The following is a 17,510-nucleotide window of genomic DNA, read 5'->3' as shown; positions in this document are numbered from 1 at the left end:
ACATTTTCACAGCTCATAACGGATCGATTGAAACTGAACTGTCGGGTGATCGATCACAGAACGTTTGAAAAAGAGAGACAGATAAACAGAGAGAGAGAGAGAGAGGGGGGGGGGGAATAGAAAATGAGATCAAGAGTTATTTACGTAGCTCGTTAACTGACCAGCGCGAATGACAACGACGTAATGAGTTCAATGAAAATTCTCAAGTCGTGTTAGACACCCAGCGAATATAACACGAAAATATGGCGGGAATGGCAACAACGATAAGAAGGCTGCAGGGGTCATTCGCGTGACGATGATAGGCTAGAAGGAAAAGTACGCGAGCCGAGTCTACTGATATAATCAAAAATCGATTGAGCTGAAATATCACGTACACTCGTTTTACGATCGAAAAAAAATCCGGAGAGATTTGGACATTGTTCGTTTTTCTGTTTGGAAGGATGATGGCAACGTTAAGTTAAGGATTTTAATTATTACTTTTCGCTCGTTGTCGCGCGAAACTCGCTCTGTTTTTGTAAATTGTACACACGTTGCATGTTAAGTCGTTCAAGGCTAATAAAGCTGTACGCGGATTCTGATAACAGACAGCGATGCGTGTTTTCAGAAAGATAGTCGAGAAAATTATGAAGCTTACGTTTTACGTATATAAAAACAGAAATAACAGAAGATTAGAAATTGATATTTGCGTGTATTTAAGACAAACGATCCCTGGTGCGATATAATAAAGAAAAAAAGAAAGATAAATTTAATTTTGAATGTTTCTATAATAATGCTCGAATTAAGAAGATGAGCAAAAGGCAAATTAGATCCATAAGACGTAGATACTAAGGATTAGCTATAGAAGTAGAAAATAAGAAACATGCAGACCCATTGTAAACCGGAAGCCATTCTAAGCCGTCTAGGCAAGGATTATATATAAATAAATAATAAGTAATAATAATGTTCGAATTTGAAATTGATATAATACATAATCGAGGCGATTTAAAGAAGTGTATCTTAATTTCTCATTAGCTGCTTGCCAATGATTAAAAACACGAGTCTTCGTGATGGAATAGGAAATGTTACCATTATCAGTGAGATGTTTTAACAGTCGTCTGCGTTATCTGAGCCCCGATGATAGCATGGTTCAGAAGAAAGTATAGAAAAACATCGTACGCCCGAATAATTCTGAAATCGTCTCAATATCGGGAAAAACAACGACGACGGAGGAAATGTAGAAAATTTGTTTCTACAAGACCTCTTAAAGATTGAAATACCTACACATAAAGTTATTTTCGCGTAGCATGAGCTGCGTAGGCTGTTGGCGCGGCCTTGAGGATCACTGAATACCGTAAAATTCTGCGCTTTGGGGTGACTCGACGAAGATAATAATAAGTAGACTGAGGATGTTCATGCAAATTCATGTTTTTCATAAATACAGAGTATTAGAAACAACGGGACCTTGTGGGACCAACGTTTATTTCATCCGCCAAGTAAATGTAACTTGATCTGGAATGTTTTATACTCATTTTTACATAACGTGCGTGCATTCTTGTACGTTTAAATTTCCCATAAACTTCCGCAATTTAATGAAGAATATCGGAGAACACAAGATGTTGAATTCAAGATGCTTAAGTTCTATGGGTATATTTAAGTTTCTTTTCAACAAATAACAAATAAAATATATACTAAAGTAAATAAATATATCCATTGGAATATACATGGTAATTATAAAATGAAGATCAGTTTTTTACTATAGTACAAATATTGTACTACACTCCTTTGTACAAATATTTCATTATCTGAACATTGTGTCATTAGAATAGAATATTTGTAATACAACATTCGGATATTAATGTGTTTAAAGAAAACAGTGGTTTGGATGACAGAGGCTCTACTGCATTAGAATTAAATTTCAATATAAAATTCAATATTAAATTTCAATATAAAATTTATCATTGAATATTTTTTAAATGACACTGCTCTGTCTTATCAATTTCTTAGTCAAGCTACATTGGCAAATTTTAACATTTCAAAATTTTGCATACGGTTAATGAGAAATTAATCACTAACCTTTGACTAGCTTGTCGGTACCACTTTTTATTTCCGCTATCATTTTCGTGTTGAGGTGTAGTGGGAACGTGATCCCCATGTGAATTACAATTCTCCAATTCCATGATTAACTAGAAAAATAGAAAAAAAAGGAATTTGTCAACTTATCAATAAAATCAATAATCCTTTACGACGATCAATTTTTACCTATAATTTCATTTTTTAAAATACTCATCACTGGGTTCTTTACATCACTGTGTCATTAAACAATAATCAAAATTATTTCTGTTTTTTAAATCAAAATTTATTTCAATCGTTGAAACTGTTTTTAAGCAGCAATAAAAATTCGTTTGTCAATCGCCAGCATTTGTATATACAATGCAAAACATACATTACGCAGCAAAAGTTGCAAGAATTATAATGTAATAATAATTATATATTATCTTGAAACAATGTATACTTAACGATTACAATTAATTTCAGATATATCAAATTGTCCTTTACTAAATTGCTTTTTTTCAAACAAACAATTTCGTACAAGCTGTTCAAAAAAAAAAAAAAAAAAAAAAAAGAAATACTGAAAAGTTACACAGCCATTGAGATATCAAGTAGTTCGCCGATCGAAGTATTCGTTATCGAAGGAAGAAAGAAAACATACCTAACACGCTTGAAATTTTCAACGGTGTGCTCAACGTTTCATACAAATACAGACGCCGGATAATTCAAAAATATTGTTATTACTTAGCTGAAATACCGACACAACTTGTCATTTGAATACCAATTCGACACTATCACCACAATGCGAACCTCACCGCACGCTAGGAACCGCTCATTGAATAAGGTTAACCTGCAGGCAGGTGTGCCAATGCAGAAAATCGAACTGTTCCTATGATTTTTCGGCCATTCGTATGTCATGATTGGATTACGTATGTGTATTCACACGTACGTTTCCAAGAAATTTCAATGTGCAAAAAAATAAATGCACAATGTGCAAAACATATTGAAGCATAGTACTCGTTATAATCAAATATTTAAGCAAATTCATATTTCATGAATTACAGGCTCCACGAAGAGATTTGGTTCATCCAGTTAAATGTTATAACTAGCCTGCGAATATTTATGCGTTTATGCGAAATATACAAAGAATACTTAAGTACTCGTTGTACTTACAATAATAGTGGACAAAGGGAATTTCTGTTTAGGTTCTGTACCTTCAATTCATAGCATTCATAGAAATATGAATTTACGTAAACACATCTGCAATGTATACTCGTAATACATGCATCTAATCTTTATTTAAATTGCAAACGAATGAGATGTATTTACAATAAGATAATTTCTTCTTTATGTGTATTGTGAAGATAACTCGTGAAGATACGATTTACGCACTAAATGCGCAGATGGATATTAAAGGATAGTTGAAATGAAAATAGCTAATAAGTTTTTAATATTTCATTAAGTCGGTTAATAATGAAAATCTTTGTTAAGTTATGTACAGAAATGAAAGAAGGTGATTACATAATATGTATTCACGAGAACAGCTGTATATATGTAACGGTTAATGGCGCTAAGTCGACAGATTTGAATGTGATAACTAAAGCTACGACAAATTAATTACAATTTACAAGTTGGCAAGGAAATCGCAAGAGATGACAAAATCACAGCGAGGTCATATAAAATTTGAAAACGTAAATGTAAAATATAAATGTCGAACAAAGAGAAGTTGAATTCAATGATTTTTCCGCAGATACTTTAATACTATTTTTACACTTACAAATTACAGCAGGCTATTTTCATTTTACGCGAACTATATGCGCACAAAGTATTGCGATTGCTAAGTAGAGAGAAAAGAACGAATGTGATAATTCTAAAAAAAAAAAAAAAAAAAAAATGAGAGAAAAAATCGAAACACTACACACGTACAGACGTTCAAAGCTACACATTATAAAAAAGGTTGACGTAGAGTAGAATGTTGTGCACGACATACTTAAAAAAATTGTTGATTCCGCGCTACGTTTCCATTTTTCGTATCAGCGTGTGATGATCGATGATTTTTTCAATGGGAGGGAGATAACGGGGTAATTATCAGTAAATGATGCACCTGCCGGATCGTCGAGTTGTAAGTTGCACACGAATCACTTTGACCTGTAAAGGCGGCGAACGAGTTCGTTCGTAGCGCCGTGCGTAACCCGTCCGTCCGCTGTCGCCTGAACGCCATAATCCGAGGTAAAATCCCGTAATTCGTAGTTTTCGCTATTCTCCACGCGTCCGCGGTACACATCGTGTAACTAGCAACGGCTGAAACACAGTCCTGAGGCCCCCAGTGGCCAAACAATTACGCTGCATCCTCTCTTATTGCGTAAAATTAATCCGATTTAGGTGACCTCGACACGACATAACCTCTAACAACCTGTCGTCTGCTATCAATTCCGGATGACCACGGTGACGCAGGCCGTGTGTATATTCGCTCGGTTCCGTTAAAAGTCGCGCATGATTTATTACGGTTCGGAGCCTTTTGGAATGCGTCAGGTAGTGCATGAATCATCAAGTACATCAACCGTACACGAATATCATCATCGTCGTAGACCCAACCCATTTTCTTATTGTATATCATTTGTTAGACCGTCCCATCGAAACTGTGTCACGGTTCGAACCAACCGGTTCCCCCTTTTCCCATTTATTTATTTATTATCATTTTTTTGGCGTGTTCTTCGATGTTGCAACTGTTTATTCCTTTCTCGTCCTTCTTTTTTCTTTTTTATGATCACTGTTTTATTTCGTATGCGCATAATAAAAATACATAACCTTCACGTCGACGTCGAGTTCATTGTATTTTGTCTCGGACTCGTTTCGAACAAACGAGGGAGCCTTCGTTATTTTGTGTAATATTGGTTCACTTCAGTTATTTTTCGCTGTTTAATTCATTTTCTATTCACGTTCTGTGAAATTATGTAATATATTTTTGCACACGTTTCTTTCTTTTTTCTAATATATTCGAAATACAATTTACGAATGTTTTATTGATGTACAAATGTGATCTTTTTAAGTTGCGTTACTTATCTTTTCGTTTTGTAATTAGCTTCTGCATGTTACGATACGCAATGTATAATTTTTTGTACTCGTACATTCGACATTTTAATAAATTTCATTTTTACATGGAAAGTTCGTTTTATTTTCTACAGTACCACCAATACACAGCACCTAATGTTTATGTAAAATTCATTTATGAAAGAATTATTTTTTACTCGAGTGCAATGTACTTGTGACATTGTTGTTATGTTTAATTCATACAAGTGTATATTAAATATTTATACAACTAAATATTGTAAAGCGATATTTTTGTACAAAGTTATATTTTCTTGTATCGTATAATGAGTATTTTGTGTTCACGTTGTCTATAGCTTGATAATTATTCTAATGATTTGATGTTAATTATTAAAAGCAATGCTGTGCTAAGCCATCAAACTTTCTAATATTTGTGGCCTAAGTGTTTGAAAGAATTCAATAAATCAAGAAGATGAATAATCAGGCATTCAGTTTAGCTGAAAGACTTATTCCTTCAACCTACGTACAACAAGGTTTAAATGCAAAGAAAGCACGTGAAAATCTTATACGACACTTTATCGAACATGTAAGATCTCATTCAAAATTCTGACAATATATAACAATAATACCATTTAATTGCTAATGTAAACTCTTTTAAAACAGCAAAAATGGCCAGAAGAGGGTTGGGATGATGCAACAATAGAAGCTTTTCTCTCAGATCTATCACAAATGGACAGCAATAATTTTCCTTCCAATTGTAGTGTTGGAGAACGTGAAGCAAGAATTGCATCAAACATTGTTGCAAGGCGACATTTTCGAATGGGTCATGGTATAGGTAGATCGAGTGATTTAGATGAAGTACAACCAAAAGCTGCAGGAAGTAGCTTAATGTATAAATTAACAAATGCTTTAGTACTTGAAGTTATTCGATATATGGGTAAGATCAATCATTTTAAATTAAAATTATTCTATTTTATGTAAACACTTTTTCATTTTTCTTTAAATATATCTTTATTACAGGTGTAAAAAGTATAGCAGGTTGTTTTTTATCACCAATGGCTACTGGCATGAGTTTGGTGTTATGTATGTTAACATTCAAACAGGATAGACCACGAGCAAAGTATGTCCTGTGGCCTAGAATTGATCAGAAATCAAGCTTTAAATCAATAATCACAGCAGGATTAGAACCAATTGTTATCGAAACCAAAATAGTTGGAGATGAATTAAAGACAGATATGCCAAGACTTGAAACTCAAATGGCAGCTTTAGGTGAAAGTGTTGCTTGCGTGCTTACGACAACTAGCTGTTTTGCACCCAGGGCGTGTGATTCCATTGATTCAATTGCAGCACTTTGTACTCAATATAACATTCCTCATTTAGTAAATAATGCATACGGGTATGTCTATAATATTGCATATATGCTATTGTTTTACAATACATTGTGTTTGAACAGATCTTTTATTATATCTTATTAACAGTTTACAAAGTACAAGATGTATGCATTTGATTCAAGAAGCATCGCGTAAAGGCCGTGTCGATGCTTTCGTTCAAAGCACAGATAAGAATTTTCTAGTGCCAGTTGGTGGAGCAATTATTGGTTCATTTGACAAAAATCTATTAGATCGCATATCAAAGATGTATCCAGGTCGTGCAAGCGCTAGCTCCATCATGGACGTAATGATAACGTTACTAAGTTTAGGAATGGCAGGTTACAAGCAATTAATAACGCAACGTAAAGAAATGTATTCATATTTAAAGGAAGAACTTGGGAAATTAGCAGCAAGACACGATGAAAGATTGCTAGACACTAAAGGCAATCCTATATCAATGGGAATGACTCTTCAATGTTTAAGTCATCAGCATGATAATAAGCAAGTTACAATGTTAGGTTTTATGTTATTTCTCCGCAATGTTAGTGGTACAAGAGTAATAACAACAACAGAAACCAAGCATATTGTTTCATATAAGTTTGAAGGTATGTGGCTAAAAGTATGTGTCTAATATATTTTAATGGCAGTCTGAAATTCATTATATCTTTCATTCATTTCATTTAAATTAGGTTGGGGAGCTCATAATAGTAATTATCCAGTACCATATTTAACTGCTGCTGCAGCTTTAGGTATGAAAAAATCAGATGTGGACATGTTTATACAACGATTAGATAAAGCTTTGACTAAAGTGAGAAGGCGTTCAGCTCCAGTTACACCAACAGCATCTCTTGCTGGATCCAGTATTAATGGAGATGCAGGAGGTACTGGTGGTCCTGGAGAATCAAGCACAGCTTCAACTAGCCGAGCAAGTAGTAAAGATAGTTTGAGAAAATGAACCGTAATCAACGCAACTGGTCAGTCGAATCAGTATATTAACTTGTAAGTAAATTATTACTTACAATTAGTACATGTTGCATATTTCTGAAGAACGTTTTACACTTTTTTTTAAATTTAAATAATTAATTTTTTTATTGGATATATTTAAAATATATAATTTATATTAATTTACAATTTCATTTCTCCAAATTAAGTTAGGCTACTTCTTAAATATTTATTCAAGTAATAATATTTTGTAATAAAATTATATTCTAAAGAAGTACGCAACAGTAAAATATGCTGATTCACCTGTCCACTTGCGTTGTAATATTGTCAATTGTCATGAAATAAAGGAAGAGAATTCCATACAAATATTAACATCGGGATATCTAAGCCAATATTCAAGAAAAAAGAAAATGTAAGTATATTCTACACATTCATTGAAAGATATTAACTAGTAAGCGCTGGCCACAAGAGTTATATTTGTTAATATATATATATACAGTTACTTTTTAAACAACAATTAATTTTCTGTTCGTAGAAGCGCGATTCTGTTTAAATGTATTTCCAAGAATCGGCAAATTTGATCTCATTAAAATTAGTATAATATCCTTATACTATGTTTTAAAACAATTACTACTTCATATTTTAAGTTTAAAGTTATTAGTTAGCATTCTTTTCTGTAATTTTTTCGTGTTAGAACATCAAAATAATATAAAAAATTTACTTTCACTTAGAAATAATATAAGTCTATCAATGATCATAGAAAGAAGACATGTTATTACTAAGAGAGATTTATAATAGATACAGTATTTGCTTAATCACACTGTTATAGAAAGTGTGTGCAAAAATTAGAAGCACTATATAAAACAAAAGGATACTCCAAAATCTTTATGAATTGAATACAGATAGAAACATGCTATTTATAATTTTTAATTTTTTTTGTTTATTTTGCAAATATTCATTTGTAGGTTACATTATACACATATATTTCATATATTCATAATGTTTAAACTTTGTTATGATCAAAACAATTCTTTATATAATAACAATATTATCTTTTCAATATTTTTAAAAAAACAATGAATATGCAAAAAAAGCAATCATTCTCTAAATGCCCATACAAATTTTTGTATGCATTTATATTGCACACAATAATTTGTACATGCAGTCATGAAGAAAAGTACATTGAAGATTCACCTTTGGATAAATTATTTCTCAATATGTTAATATGTACATTCCTTCAAGTATAGTAAAATAAGTCAATTAATATTTGGTACAATATTCAATAAAATCAGAGAAATTAACAGATATTAAAGAACAAAGTTTAAAGCATTTAAATGATTCTAGCAATTATTTTAATAATACCAATGTTGCAAATGTTATTTGTATTCAAGTATATTCAATTTATCGTTGGTTTTTACTTTAAAAGTTTATAAAATACAATATCTATTTTAATGGTTGCAAAATCTTACTGTTTAGACTTCCTATTGTGTACATTTTAATAATACAATATAATGTTTGTTGATAATATATTAATATTAACTCAGAAGAAAGCAATATAATGTACAAAAATAATTAACAAGTTATATAGGTTGTTAAAACTACAGGAAAAAATCAAACATAGAAAAACTCATATTATGTTATCATACTTGATTATAAATAAATAAATAATATTTGTTAGTTCATAAATAAACTTTGAATAATTTTTGGAAATCAGAAAAATAATTTCTGAATTAATGAAATATTACAGAATTGTTATTCAGGGTGAATCATATATGCTATTGTAGAATGTATTATCATTATAAAATTACTGATGAACAAAGATAACATATAGTAAGAATTATAAAAAAGAATGTTATAGAATATTACATTGTACTTTAGTATTGTACTTTATGCTAATGAAATTCCTATGTACATACAGATGTTTTTAATTTCTCTATTACTGTTTACTTAAATCTTAATGTATATATTACTTTGTTTATTACTTAACTATATTATAATTTTATATTAAAAAGGCCAGCTCACATATACATATACATTATAAAACCTGCCTTTTACAAGAAACAACGATTTTTATGGTCCTACTTTATCAATGCTTTTTAATTATTTTTGTATGTATACTTTTCAATTTTTGTCAATATCATTGTAAAAAAAAAAAGAAAAGAACAAATCACATTTTTAAATAGATACAATAGATAGATTATTTATTGGAGGTGTCCTACTATTAAAACAAAGTATTATAAATGAAACCATATAAATCTTATTCAATTTATGTATTTTTCAGTTTATTGCAATTAACACGTACTATTGGCTGTGAAATATTTTACTCGATATATGTTATAAATTAAGAAAAAAAAGATAATTATTCACAATTTCACAAACTTCAGTTATATCTTTAAAAGAAATATTGTTTACTTTTAATATTTGGAAAAAAAATCTATACATTGCTGATATTGTATATACACAATTGTTTTAACATTTAAAAAATATATAAAGTATTGAAGGTACTAAATGTAAACAACTTATGCATTTTGAATTATATTCAAAACACCACTAATCCCAATATTACATTCTCCTAATCATAATATGTATGTATTTATGTTCTACTATCTAAATGATCATTTTACACATACTGTACTTGCTTAAAATTCAAATGGAAATAAAAAACCATTCGACTTAAAAAAAAAAATTACATTAACATAACTATTTCAATACGTATTTCCATTTGAAAATTTAAACAGTGTGCATACATCAATATGGTAGTATATACTACTACTAATCAAAGATACTTATATGTATGAGTATAAATACAATTCTAAGCTCTTCCCCAGTACGATTATCATCTGATAGTCAATGCTTTATTTGTAACATATGCAACTATTGGATAAATAAAAATAAAAATATTAAACAAAATTGTTTTATTCGACTTGTAGCATATTGTATCTTCATAATAAAGATAATTATACTTATAACACGAGCCTTACCACTACACAAGCTTCACCGTTGTACCACACAAGCCTCACATGAATCTTGTGTAGTGAGGCTCATATGTTACCTAGAAGGGAAAAAAACGACGAAGGAAACATATTTCTCTATAGCTCTAAAAGAAGGACAGGAGGTATATGATCAGACAAGATGTACTTCGTCTGTGGGTGCCTTAAAAAACAAATGATTTTTTTTTTTTACTATGTCGGTATTTCAGGTCACGGGCCACGAAATCCCATAAGATGCTTAATCTATTCATATATCTCGTCTATGGTACAGATGACCTATCAGTTGCTCTGTGGTTTTTACAAACAGGATAAGGCATTATTTTCAAATATGTATGGGATGGTTTTATCATTTACTGATAAGGTCGGTAAAAGCAAATGATGTAACCAGTTTATTTTTTTGTACAGATATTTTTTTATCGTACAAGTATTTCTTATTTTCTAATTTTTATTTAATATATAAAGAAGCAGATGTTAAGTATAACCTGTAAGGATTCAAATTTACCAAAATATAATAATGAATTAGGATAATTACATTATTATTTAATTTCACTGTTTTACAACATTATTGTTATAATAAAACATATTTATTGTTAGTTAAGGTATTTATTATTTTATTATCATACTATTTTTTTTTTAATGTTTATATTATCAAAAGTAAGAATGATTTATGATTCATTTTAGGGGACATAGAATGGCAAAAAATAAAATACATGATAAATTTGCAAAACTAAAGACCAAAACTGTTACTCCAAAGAAAGAAAATAAATTTAAAATGTCCATGTTGAACATGTCAGTTACGGTTTTATGCATTGCTATTGCTACTTGGTTCAGTTACAGGGGATACTTAGAAACAAGAGTAAATACTCCATATGATGTAAACAAGGTGTGTTTTATTATATTTAAAATAAACATTGATGTAAGATGTAAAAATATGTTCTTATCTCTATTTATTATTTTGTATCGACTAAATTTGTTAAAAAAATTTTTCACATGTAAAAGTTATAATCACGAATAAAAATTAATAATGGTATTAATTATTTATCTGTGAAAAATAGTTAGTCACAGCCTCTGGATTAGATGTTCCAGACAGATATTGGGGTACCTATCGATCAGGCGTTTATTTTGGACTAAAAACTCGAGATCCTCATTCTTTAGTAACAGGATTGATGTGGTATTTTCCACATTTGTTGCGTCAGGACAGAAGTGGCCTTAGACATTGGTGTGAACAAAATGATAGATTAGATAGGTGAATAAAATTTATTTTGTTCAATGATATTTTGACAATTTTTCTGTATAATGATCATTATTCAATTTCTGTTCAGATATGCATGGATGGAACATGATGGAAGAAATTTTGGTGTTCAAGAAATAGTGGATAATTCAGCTATTTTAACTACTACATTTGTTAAAAGACCAGGCGGTAAACATGGTGGAGATTGGACTGCAAGAATTTCTGTAACTTCTGAGGATAAGATACGAGATGGTGAAGAAATCTCATTACTTTTCTACACTGCCATTGAAGAAAATGTTAAAGGATGGATTAAAGCTAATCTCGGCAATGAGAAACAGTTAACAGGTGTAGAGGGGAATACTCAAGGTTTAGGTTCATTTATTATAAATCTTAATATGATACATGGAACAGTAGAAGAACATTCTTTTCTAGCAACTGTTGCCCCTGGATTAAATGTTTTGAAAGAAACTGTACTTCATAATCTTAGGATAGCATTTCACACAGGTTCAACAAAAGAATATATAGTTCTAGCGGGTGATCAAATACCGCTATCGATAGATGGGAAAAAAAGAGATGCAAATTTTATTGCGACACAAATAACAGGGAAAATTCCTTTTGAAATTGAAATTAGTTATGAATCTGGTAGTTTTATTAACAGAGTCGACAAACTGACTGGTCAAAATTATGATCATGCTTTAAAAACGCACCAAAAACTATTTGATGAAAAGTTTGAGAAGGTCTTTAAATTAAAGTCAAAAGGCTATGCAGAAGAAGAAATTGAATTTGCCAAAATGGTCTTATCGAATATGATAGGCTCCATAGGTTATTTCTATGGAAGTTCGCAAGTGCAAAGTCAATATACTAAAGGTCCTGTGCCTTATTGGAAAGCACCTTTGTATACTGCTGTACCTAGTAGAAGTTTTTTTCCACGAGGATTTCTATGGGACGAAGGTTTTCATGGCTTACTCATATCAGCTTGGGATCTAGAAATTGAACTGGATATTATAAATCATTGGTTTGATTTAATGAACGTCGAAGGATGGATTCCAAGAGAGATGATTTTGGGTCAAGAGGCATTAGCAAAAGTTCCAGATGAGTTTGTAACTCAAGTGAATACAAATGCAAATCCGCCTACATTTTTCTTAACATTGCATTTCATACTTAAGCATAAACAGGAAGAGGTATTAGAAAAGCATTTCCAATTTTTTGATAATTTGTATCCTCGTCTTCAGACGTGGTTCAATTGGTTTAACACTACGCAAACTGGAGATATACCGAGTACGTACAGGTGGCGAGGTAGAGATGGGACAACTAACAAAGAATTAAACCCAAAAACGCTCACGTCTGGTTTAGATGATTATCCGAGAGCTTCCCATCCAAATATCGACGAAAGACATGTTGATTTACGTTGCTGGATTGCATTTGCCGCTCATATTATGCATCAAATCAGCGAAATGTTAAATCAGCCTAATAATAAATATCAAGAGACCTATCGGTATTTATCTGATAATAGTTTGTTAAATAAATTACATTGGTCGCCAAATACACACACGTATGCCGATTTTGGATTGCATACGGATAAAGTACTCTTACGAAAAGTAACTCCTCCAAAATCGCATGCACAACCAGAAACAGTAAGAGTTGTAATGGAAGATCCTACTCTAAGATATGTTGATTCATCCTTCGGCTATGTTTCCTTATTTCCATTTATTTTACAAATCATTGATGCCGATTCTCCGCAGTTGGGTAAAGTATTGCAAGATTTAACAAATCCCGATCTGTTGTGGACCAAACATGGTTTACGATCACTCGCGAAGATATCACCGTTTTACATGAAATATAATACTGAACATGATGCTCCCTATTGGAGAGGAGCTATTTGGATGAATTTAAATTATTTGACGGTACGAGCGACGCATTACTATTCCAACATTGACGGTCCGTATAAAGAGGAAGCGAGGAAGATTTATCAGAATTTAAGGAAGAATTTAATACAAAATATCTTTAAGCAATATAAAAAAACTGGATACGTGTGGGAAAATTATGGAGACTTTCATGGAGAACCAAAAGGTAGTCATCCATTCACTGGTTGGACGTCTCTAGTTTTGCTACTCATGGCAGAAATTTATTAATCATAGAATTGTATTGTAAATAGTTTCATCTATATAAGTATACAAATTTTATCAACAACAGAATCAAATGATATTACTCATATTCACATAAGGTAAACGCTGTGAATATTGAATATTTTGTTGTTACGCATAAAAAATGTGATAATATTTGTAAATTATTACAATTATAGAACTCAATGCTTTTTTATAATAGAAACGATAATGATTGAATACGGAAGTGTAAATTTCAAGAAATAGAACATTCACTGCATGTACTGTAATCACACAAAATTGATTATGTATGAAATCTATTTTAATAGAGATCTCAAATAATATTATCAACTTACATATTTTTACATTAACTTTCTGACTACCTCTACAATATAATGATTATAATACCAAAACATTAATAAAAAAACGATCTTTAGTACATGCCCACATTACGTTTAATTTTTATATTTTATTTATAATTTTTCACTTTCTTTACAATTTAGGTAATTCATGCAATTTAAACCAGAGGACTAAATAAAGTACTATTTCAGCATTATAAAATAATCAAACAAATCACTCTTAAAGCTTGGCTGTGACTATTCTATGAATTTTATTTGATACACGCATTTACAAAAAAAAAAGTACTTCATTAGAATTAATATTTTTGTTATGTACGTGACATGTCTTAATAAATATTTAATAAAACTTATTTATATGCATATATTATATTTATACATTTTTATATATATTAAAATTTATGACAAGTGATCAACGTGAACTATCGCTTTTAAATATTTTTAAATTTTTCAAAAAAAAATAAGCTATTGGCAAACCTGTTTGTACCTAGTAACAATAATTCATTCCGCTTAGCTGTCAATAACTCCCTTCAAAATTCACCAGAGAATAGGTGTGCGACTGTGGGGTTACGGTTGTGAATTTTCTAAACTTCTTACACATAAAATAGCGCAATTTTTTAGATAATTATGGAACCGTACGATGTAATAATTAATCAACCTGTAGTTATTGACAACGTGAGTAATGTAACAAAATATTCGAGTGTTTAAATCAGTGTGTCAAATTCAATTCTACCATAATGTCGGCTCCTAAGTAACGCACAAAATTGTCCTTTTTCTTTGAAACTATGAATATTGCATTACATGATGTGATTCTTCTATGTTCTTTCGTATCATTTTCATTATTTACACTTTATTCTACAAATAGGTTACGTGTGATAAGACTAGTGATCTGGTAGAAATAAAATAATTTTTAGCGTTTAAAATCGATAATAATATTTAACGATAATATTGTATAGTCTTTTTATGTACTTTCTTTTCAGGGCTCTGGTGTAATCAAAGCAGGATTTGCTGGCGATCAGATACCAAAATGCAGATTTCCAAATTAGTAAGTGTATCTTCTACTATTATCTAATTGATATTCTTGACAGCTTCCTGATTGTTTGGAGGTTACTGACAGGTAGTGAGGTAATTTTAAGTGTATTGAATTCTTATAAATTTTATATTTTTCTGTATTTTTTGATTTGCATAATGTTACCAACTATCCTAATTATGTATTACATTAATAATAAATGTTGCAGTATTGGCAGACCCAAACATGTACGTGTTATGGCTGGTGCTTTAGAAGGAGATCTTTTTGTGGGTCCAATAGCGGAGGAGCATCGTGGTCTTTTATCCCTTCGTTATCCAATGGAACATGGAGTCGTTACAGACTGGAATGACATGGAAAGAATTTGGTCTTATGTTTATAGTAAAGATCAATTAGCAACATTTAGTGAAGAACATCCAGTTTTGTTAACAGAAGCTCCTCTTAATCCAAGAAAAAATAGGGAAAAAGCTGCGGAAATATTCTTTGATACATTCAATGTTCCAGCTTTGTTTGTTTCAATGCAAGCTGTTCTTAGTTTGTAGGTGTTCAACTATATTTTTTGTATAATTTCAATGAACAGCGAGCAATATTCTCATTATTTCAATTTAATTTGAAGATATGCAACAGGGCGGACTACAGGAGTAGTTCTAGATGCTGGAGATGGTGTTACACACGCGGTACCTATTTACGAAGGTTTTGCTATGCCTCATAGTATTATGAGAGTTGATATAGCAGGACGTGATGTCACAAGGCACCTCCGACTCCTTTTACGCAAAGAAGGCATTAATTTCAGAACTACAGCAGAATTTGAAATTGTTAGAACAATTAAAGAGAAAGCATGTTACCTTGCTAGTAATCCTCAAAAAGAAGAAACTATTGAAACAGAAAAATTCCAGTATACATTACCTGATGGAAGTTATTTGGAGGTAATAATACATATTGTTTCTTTAAAATTAGAGAATCAAGTTAAATGTTAATTCTATCTTAAAATTTGTATGAAAACTCTTATTGTGTAATGTACACAAAGTATGAAATTTATCTGCAATTGCAGATTGGACCAGCGCGATTTAGAGCTCCTGAAGTACTCTTCAGACCAGACCTAATTGGAGAAGAATGCGAAGGACTTCATGAAGTATTAACATATTCCATTCAAAAATCTGATTTAGATTTAAGAAAGGTATTATTCCAAAATATTGTATTATCGGGAGGATCAACATTATTCCGTGTAAGTATAAAATTAATGAAGTATTTTCCATATATTAATTCATATTAAATTGAATTTTATGAACATTAAATATGCGTATATTATGTGTTAGGGATTTGGTGATAGATTATTATCTGAAATTCGTAAAATGGCACCAAAAGATATAAAAATTAGGGTATGTATAATACGCAATAAATAATATTATAACTCAATATTCCTTTGCTAAAAATTTGTTTAAATTTCAACATAGATATCAGCTCCTCAAGAACGATTGTATAGTACTTGGATTGGAGGTTCTATCTTAGCTTCTTTAGATACATTCAAGAAGATGTGGGTTAGTAAAAGAGAATATGAAGAAGATGGTATAAGGGCAATTCATCGTAAAACGTTTTGAACTTAATTTAGAAAGGTTTATGATGTTATGTCAAATAATTTAAGTACAACACATAAATAATGGCACAGTCGGCACAAAAATCGACATGTACCGTGTTTACCATGCTCTTTGAATGCTTTTAATATTACAGTTTTTTAAAAATGTTGCTTTAACTGGTTTTTTTAAAAAATGAAAATATACTCCAAGGGATCACAATGTTCGTATTTAAAAAGAAACGTAATGCAAAGAACACAATACAATTTTTTTATTTTATACTCCGTAGTTTGTAGAAAACTTTTAATATGCAAATATTTATTTAGTCATAGTTTTAGAATAAAAGTTTTATTATAACTTTTAAATAATATTTATTTATTAAGATTCCTTGGAAATGTACATAAAAGTTTCCAAAGCTAGATATATTTTAACTTTCTAAATTAAATACTTTGAAACTTTTGAAACTAAATATTACGTTTCTTTTTGAAGATTTTGAACGAAATCCCTTCTTTTATAAAAATACCATCTGTCTAAGGTATAATATTTGCTTTTATATTTATAATTTTATGATATGTAATACAACAAGAGGATAGACTATTCTATTAAAACACAAATGAAATGCTTTGTTTAACGAAATTATCGTTATAAAGAAAATAATGTAATTTCTATCTATAGTAACAATTTTGCAAAGTATTTGTAAATATGTATGCTTTGGTAAAATAAATCTATAAACTCTTTACACGTATGCTGGTTACATCGATTTTTATAATTAAGTGGTACAATTGCAATTTATACGATTTCACGTGTAATATGTAAATTGCAATACATTAAAACGGTAAACAAAC

At 30.5% G+C, this 17,510-nt stretch overlaps 4 protein-coding genes across 11 annotated transcripts; 3 read left to right on the top strand and 1 right to left on the bottom strand.

The window, feature by feature from the left end:
- Positions 1–987: 987 nt before the first annotated feature.
- On the bottom strand, positions 988–4,312 carry LOC122534171. 2 transcript variants are annotated; one of them, XR_006307843.1, is made up of 2 exons: positions 2,690–3,797; positions 988–2,162 (listed from the first exon to the last, which is right to left on the bottom strand). XR_006307843.1 is itself a non-coding variant. In XM_043664544.1 (2 exons), the coding sequence occupies exons 1-2, from the start codon at positions 4,310–4,312 to the stop codon at positions 2,004–2,006; spliced, it is 339 nt and encodes a 112-aa protein (XP_043520479.1). In that variant the 3' UTR covers positions 1,951–2,003. The 2 variants fall into 2 exon arrangements, 1 of the variants encoding a protein (XP_043520479.1); XM_043664544.1 differs by lacking the exon at positions 2,690–3,797 and adding an exon at positions 4,133–4,312 and having other exon boundaries at positions 1,951–2,162.
- LOC122534168 (O-phosphoseryl-tRNA(Sec) selenium transferase) lies at positions 4,143–10,298 on the top strand. Of its 4 annotated transcripts, XM_043664540.1 has the most exons (7): positions 4,422–4,560; positions 5,474–5,662; positions 5,740–6,013; positions 6,097–6,472; positions 6,555–7,051; positions 7,136–7,445; positions 9,670–10,298. In XM_043664540.1, the coding sequence occupies exons 2-6, from the start codon at positions 5,549–5,551 to the stop codon at positions 7,399–7,401; spliced, it is 1,527 nt and encodes a 508-aa protein (XP_043520475.1). In that variant the 5' UTR covers positions 4,422–4,560; positions 5,474–5,548; the 3' UTR covers positions 7,402–7,445; positions 9,670–10,298. The 4 variants fall into 4 exon arrangements, with proteins under 4 accessions (XP_043520477.1, XP_043520475.1, XP_043520476.1 ...); XM_043664542.1 differs by lacking the exon at positions 4,422–4,560 and adding an exon at positions 4,143–4,257 and having other exon boundaries at positions 7,136–10,298; XM_043664541.1 differs by having other exon boundaries at positions 7,136–10,298.
- Positions 10,299–10,585: 287 nt separating this feature from the next.
- On the top strand, positions 10,586–14,153 carry LOC122534167 (mannosyl-oligosaccharide glucosidase GCS1). 4 transcript variants are annotated; one of them, XM_043664536.1, is made up of 5 exons: positions 10,636–10,739; positions 10,841–10,977; positions 11,060–11,261; positions 11,434–11,624; positions 11,701–14,153. In XM_043664536.1, the coding sequence occupies exons 3-5, from the start codon at positions 11,070–11,072 to the stop codon at positions 13,739–13,741; spliced, it is 2,424 nt and encodes an 807-aa protein (XP_043520471.1). In that variant the 5' UTR covers positions 10,636–10,739; positions 10,841–10,977; positions 11,060–11,069; the 3' UTR covers positions 13,742–14,153. The 4 variants fall into 4 exon arrangements, with proteins under 4 accessions (XP_043520470.1, XP_043520471.1, XP_043520472.1 ...); XM_043664537.1 differs by having other exon boundaries at positions 10,639–10,739; positions 10,847–10,977; XM_043664535.1 differs by lacking the exon at positions 10,841–10,977 and having other exon boundaries at positions 10,586–10,739.
- Positions 14,154–14,572: 419 nt separating this feature from the next.
- On the top strand, positions 14,573–17,410 carry LOC122534169 (actin-related protein 1). Its single transcript, XM_043664543.1, has 7 exons — positions 14,573–14,742; positions 15,048–15,112; positions 15,306–15,632; positions 15,711–16,020; positions 16,146–16,319; positions 16,411–16,473; positions 16,549–17,410. Exons 1-7 carry the CDS (start codon positions 14,695–14,697, stop codon positions 16,690–16,692), a joined length of 1,131 nt encoding a protein of 376 aa, XP_043520478.1. The 5' UTR covers positions 14,573–14,694; the 3' UTR covers positions 16,693–17,410.
- The last annotated feature ends 100 nt before the right edge of the window (positions 17,411–17,510 follow it).

Source organism: Frieseomelitta varia, unplaced genomic scaffold, assembly GCF_011392965.1.
Source record: "Frieseomelitta varia isolate USP_RPSP 00005682 unplaced genomic scaffold, Fvar_1.2 scaffold_577, whole genome shotgun sequence".
In the NCBI taxonomy this organism is placed as follows: Eukaryota; Metazoa; Arthropoda; class Insecta; order Hymenoptera; family Apidae; genus Frieseomelitta; species Frieseomelitta varia.
The sequence above is the reverse complement of the archived record's forward strand: the minus strand, read 5'-3'. Positions and strand labels throughout refer to the sequence as shown.

Coding starts and splice junctions, on each gene's coding strand:
- LOC122534171 (XM_043664544.1), bottom strand. CDS start 4,312: ATGTGTACCGCGGACGCGTGGAGAATAGCGAAAACTACGAATTACGGG. Junction 2,163..4,132: donor ACAACTCGACGATCCGGCAG/GTGCATCATTTA, acceptor CTATTTTTCTAG/TTAATCATGGAATTGGAGAA.
- LOC122534168 (XM_043664542.1), top strand. CDS start 5,549: ATGAATAATCAGGCATTCAGTTTAGCTGAAAGACTTATTCCTTCAACC. Junction 5,663..5,739: donor TACGACACTTTATCGAACAT/GTAAGATCTCAT, acceptor CTTTTAAAACAG/CAAAAATGGCCAGAAGAGGG. Junction 7,052..7,135: donor TGTTTCATATAAGTTTGAAG/GTATGTGGCTAA, acceptor CATTTAAATTAG/GTTGGGGAGCTCATAATAGT.
- LOC122534167 (XM_043664535.1), top strand. CDS start 10,711: ATGGGATGGTTTTATCATTTACTGATAAG. Junction 11,262..11,433: donor CTCCATATGATGTAAACAAG/GTGTGTTTTATT, acceptor TGTGAAAAATAG/TTAGTCACAGCCTCTGGATT. Junction 11,625..11,700: donor CAAAATGATAGATTAGATAG/GTGAATAAAATT, acceptor ATTTCTGTTCAG/ATATGCATGGATGGAACATG.
- LOC122534169 (XM_043664543.1), top strand. CDS start 14,695: ATGGAACCGTACGATGTAATAATTAATCAACCTGTAGTTATTGACAAC. Junction 14,743..15,047: donor AACCTGTAGTTATTGACAAC/GTGAGTAATGTA, acceptor CTTTCTTTTCAG/GGCTCTGGTGTAATCAAAGC. Junction 16,320..16,410: donor GAGGATCAACATTATTCCGT/GTAAGTATAAAA, acceptor ATTATGTGTTAG/GGATTTGGTGATAGATTATT.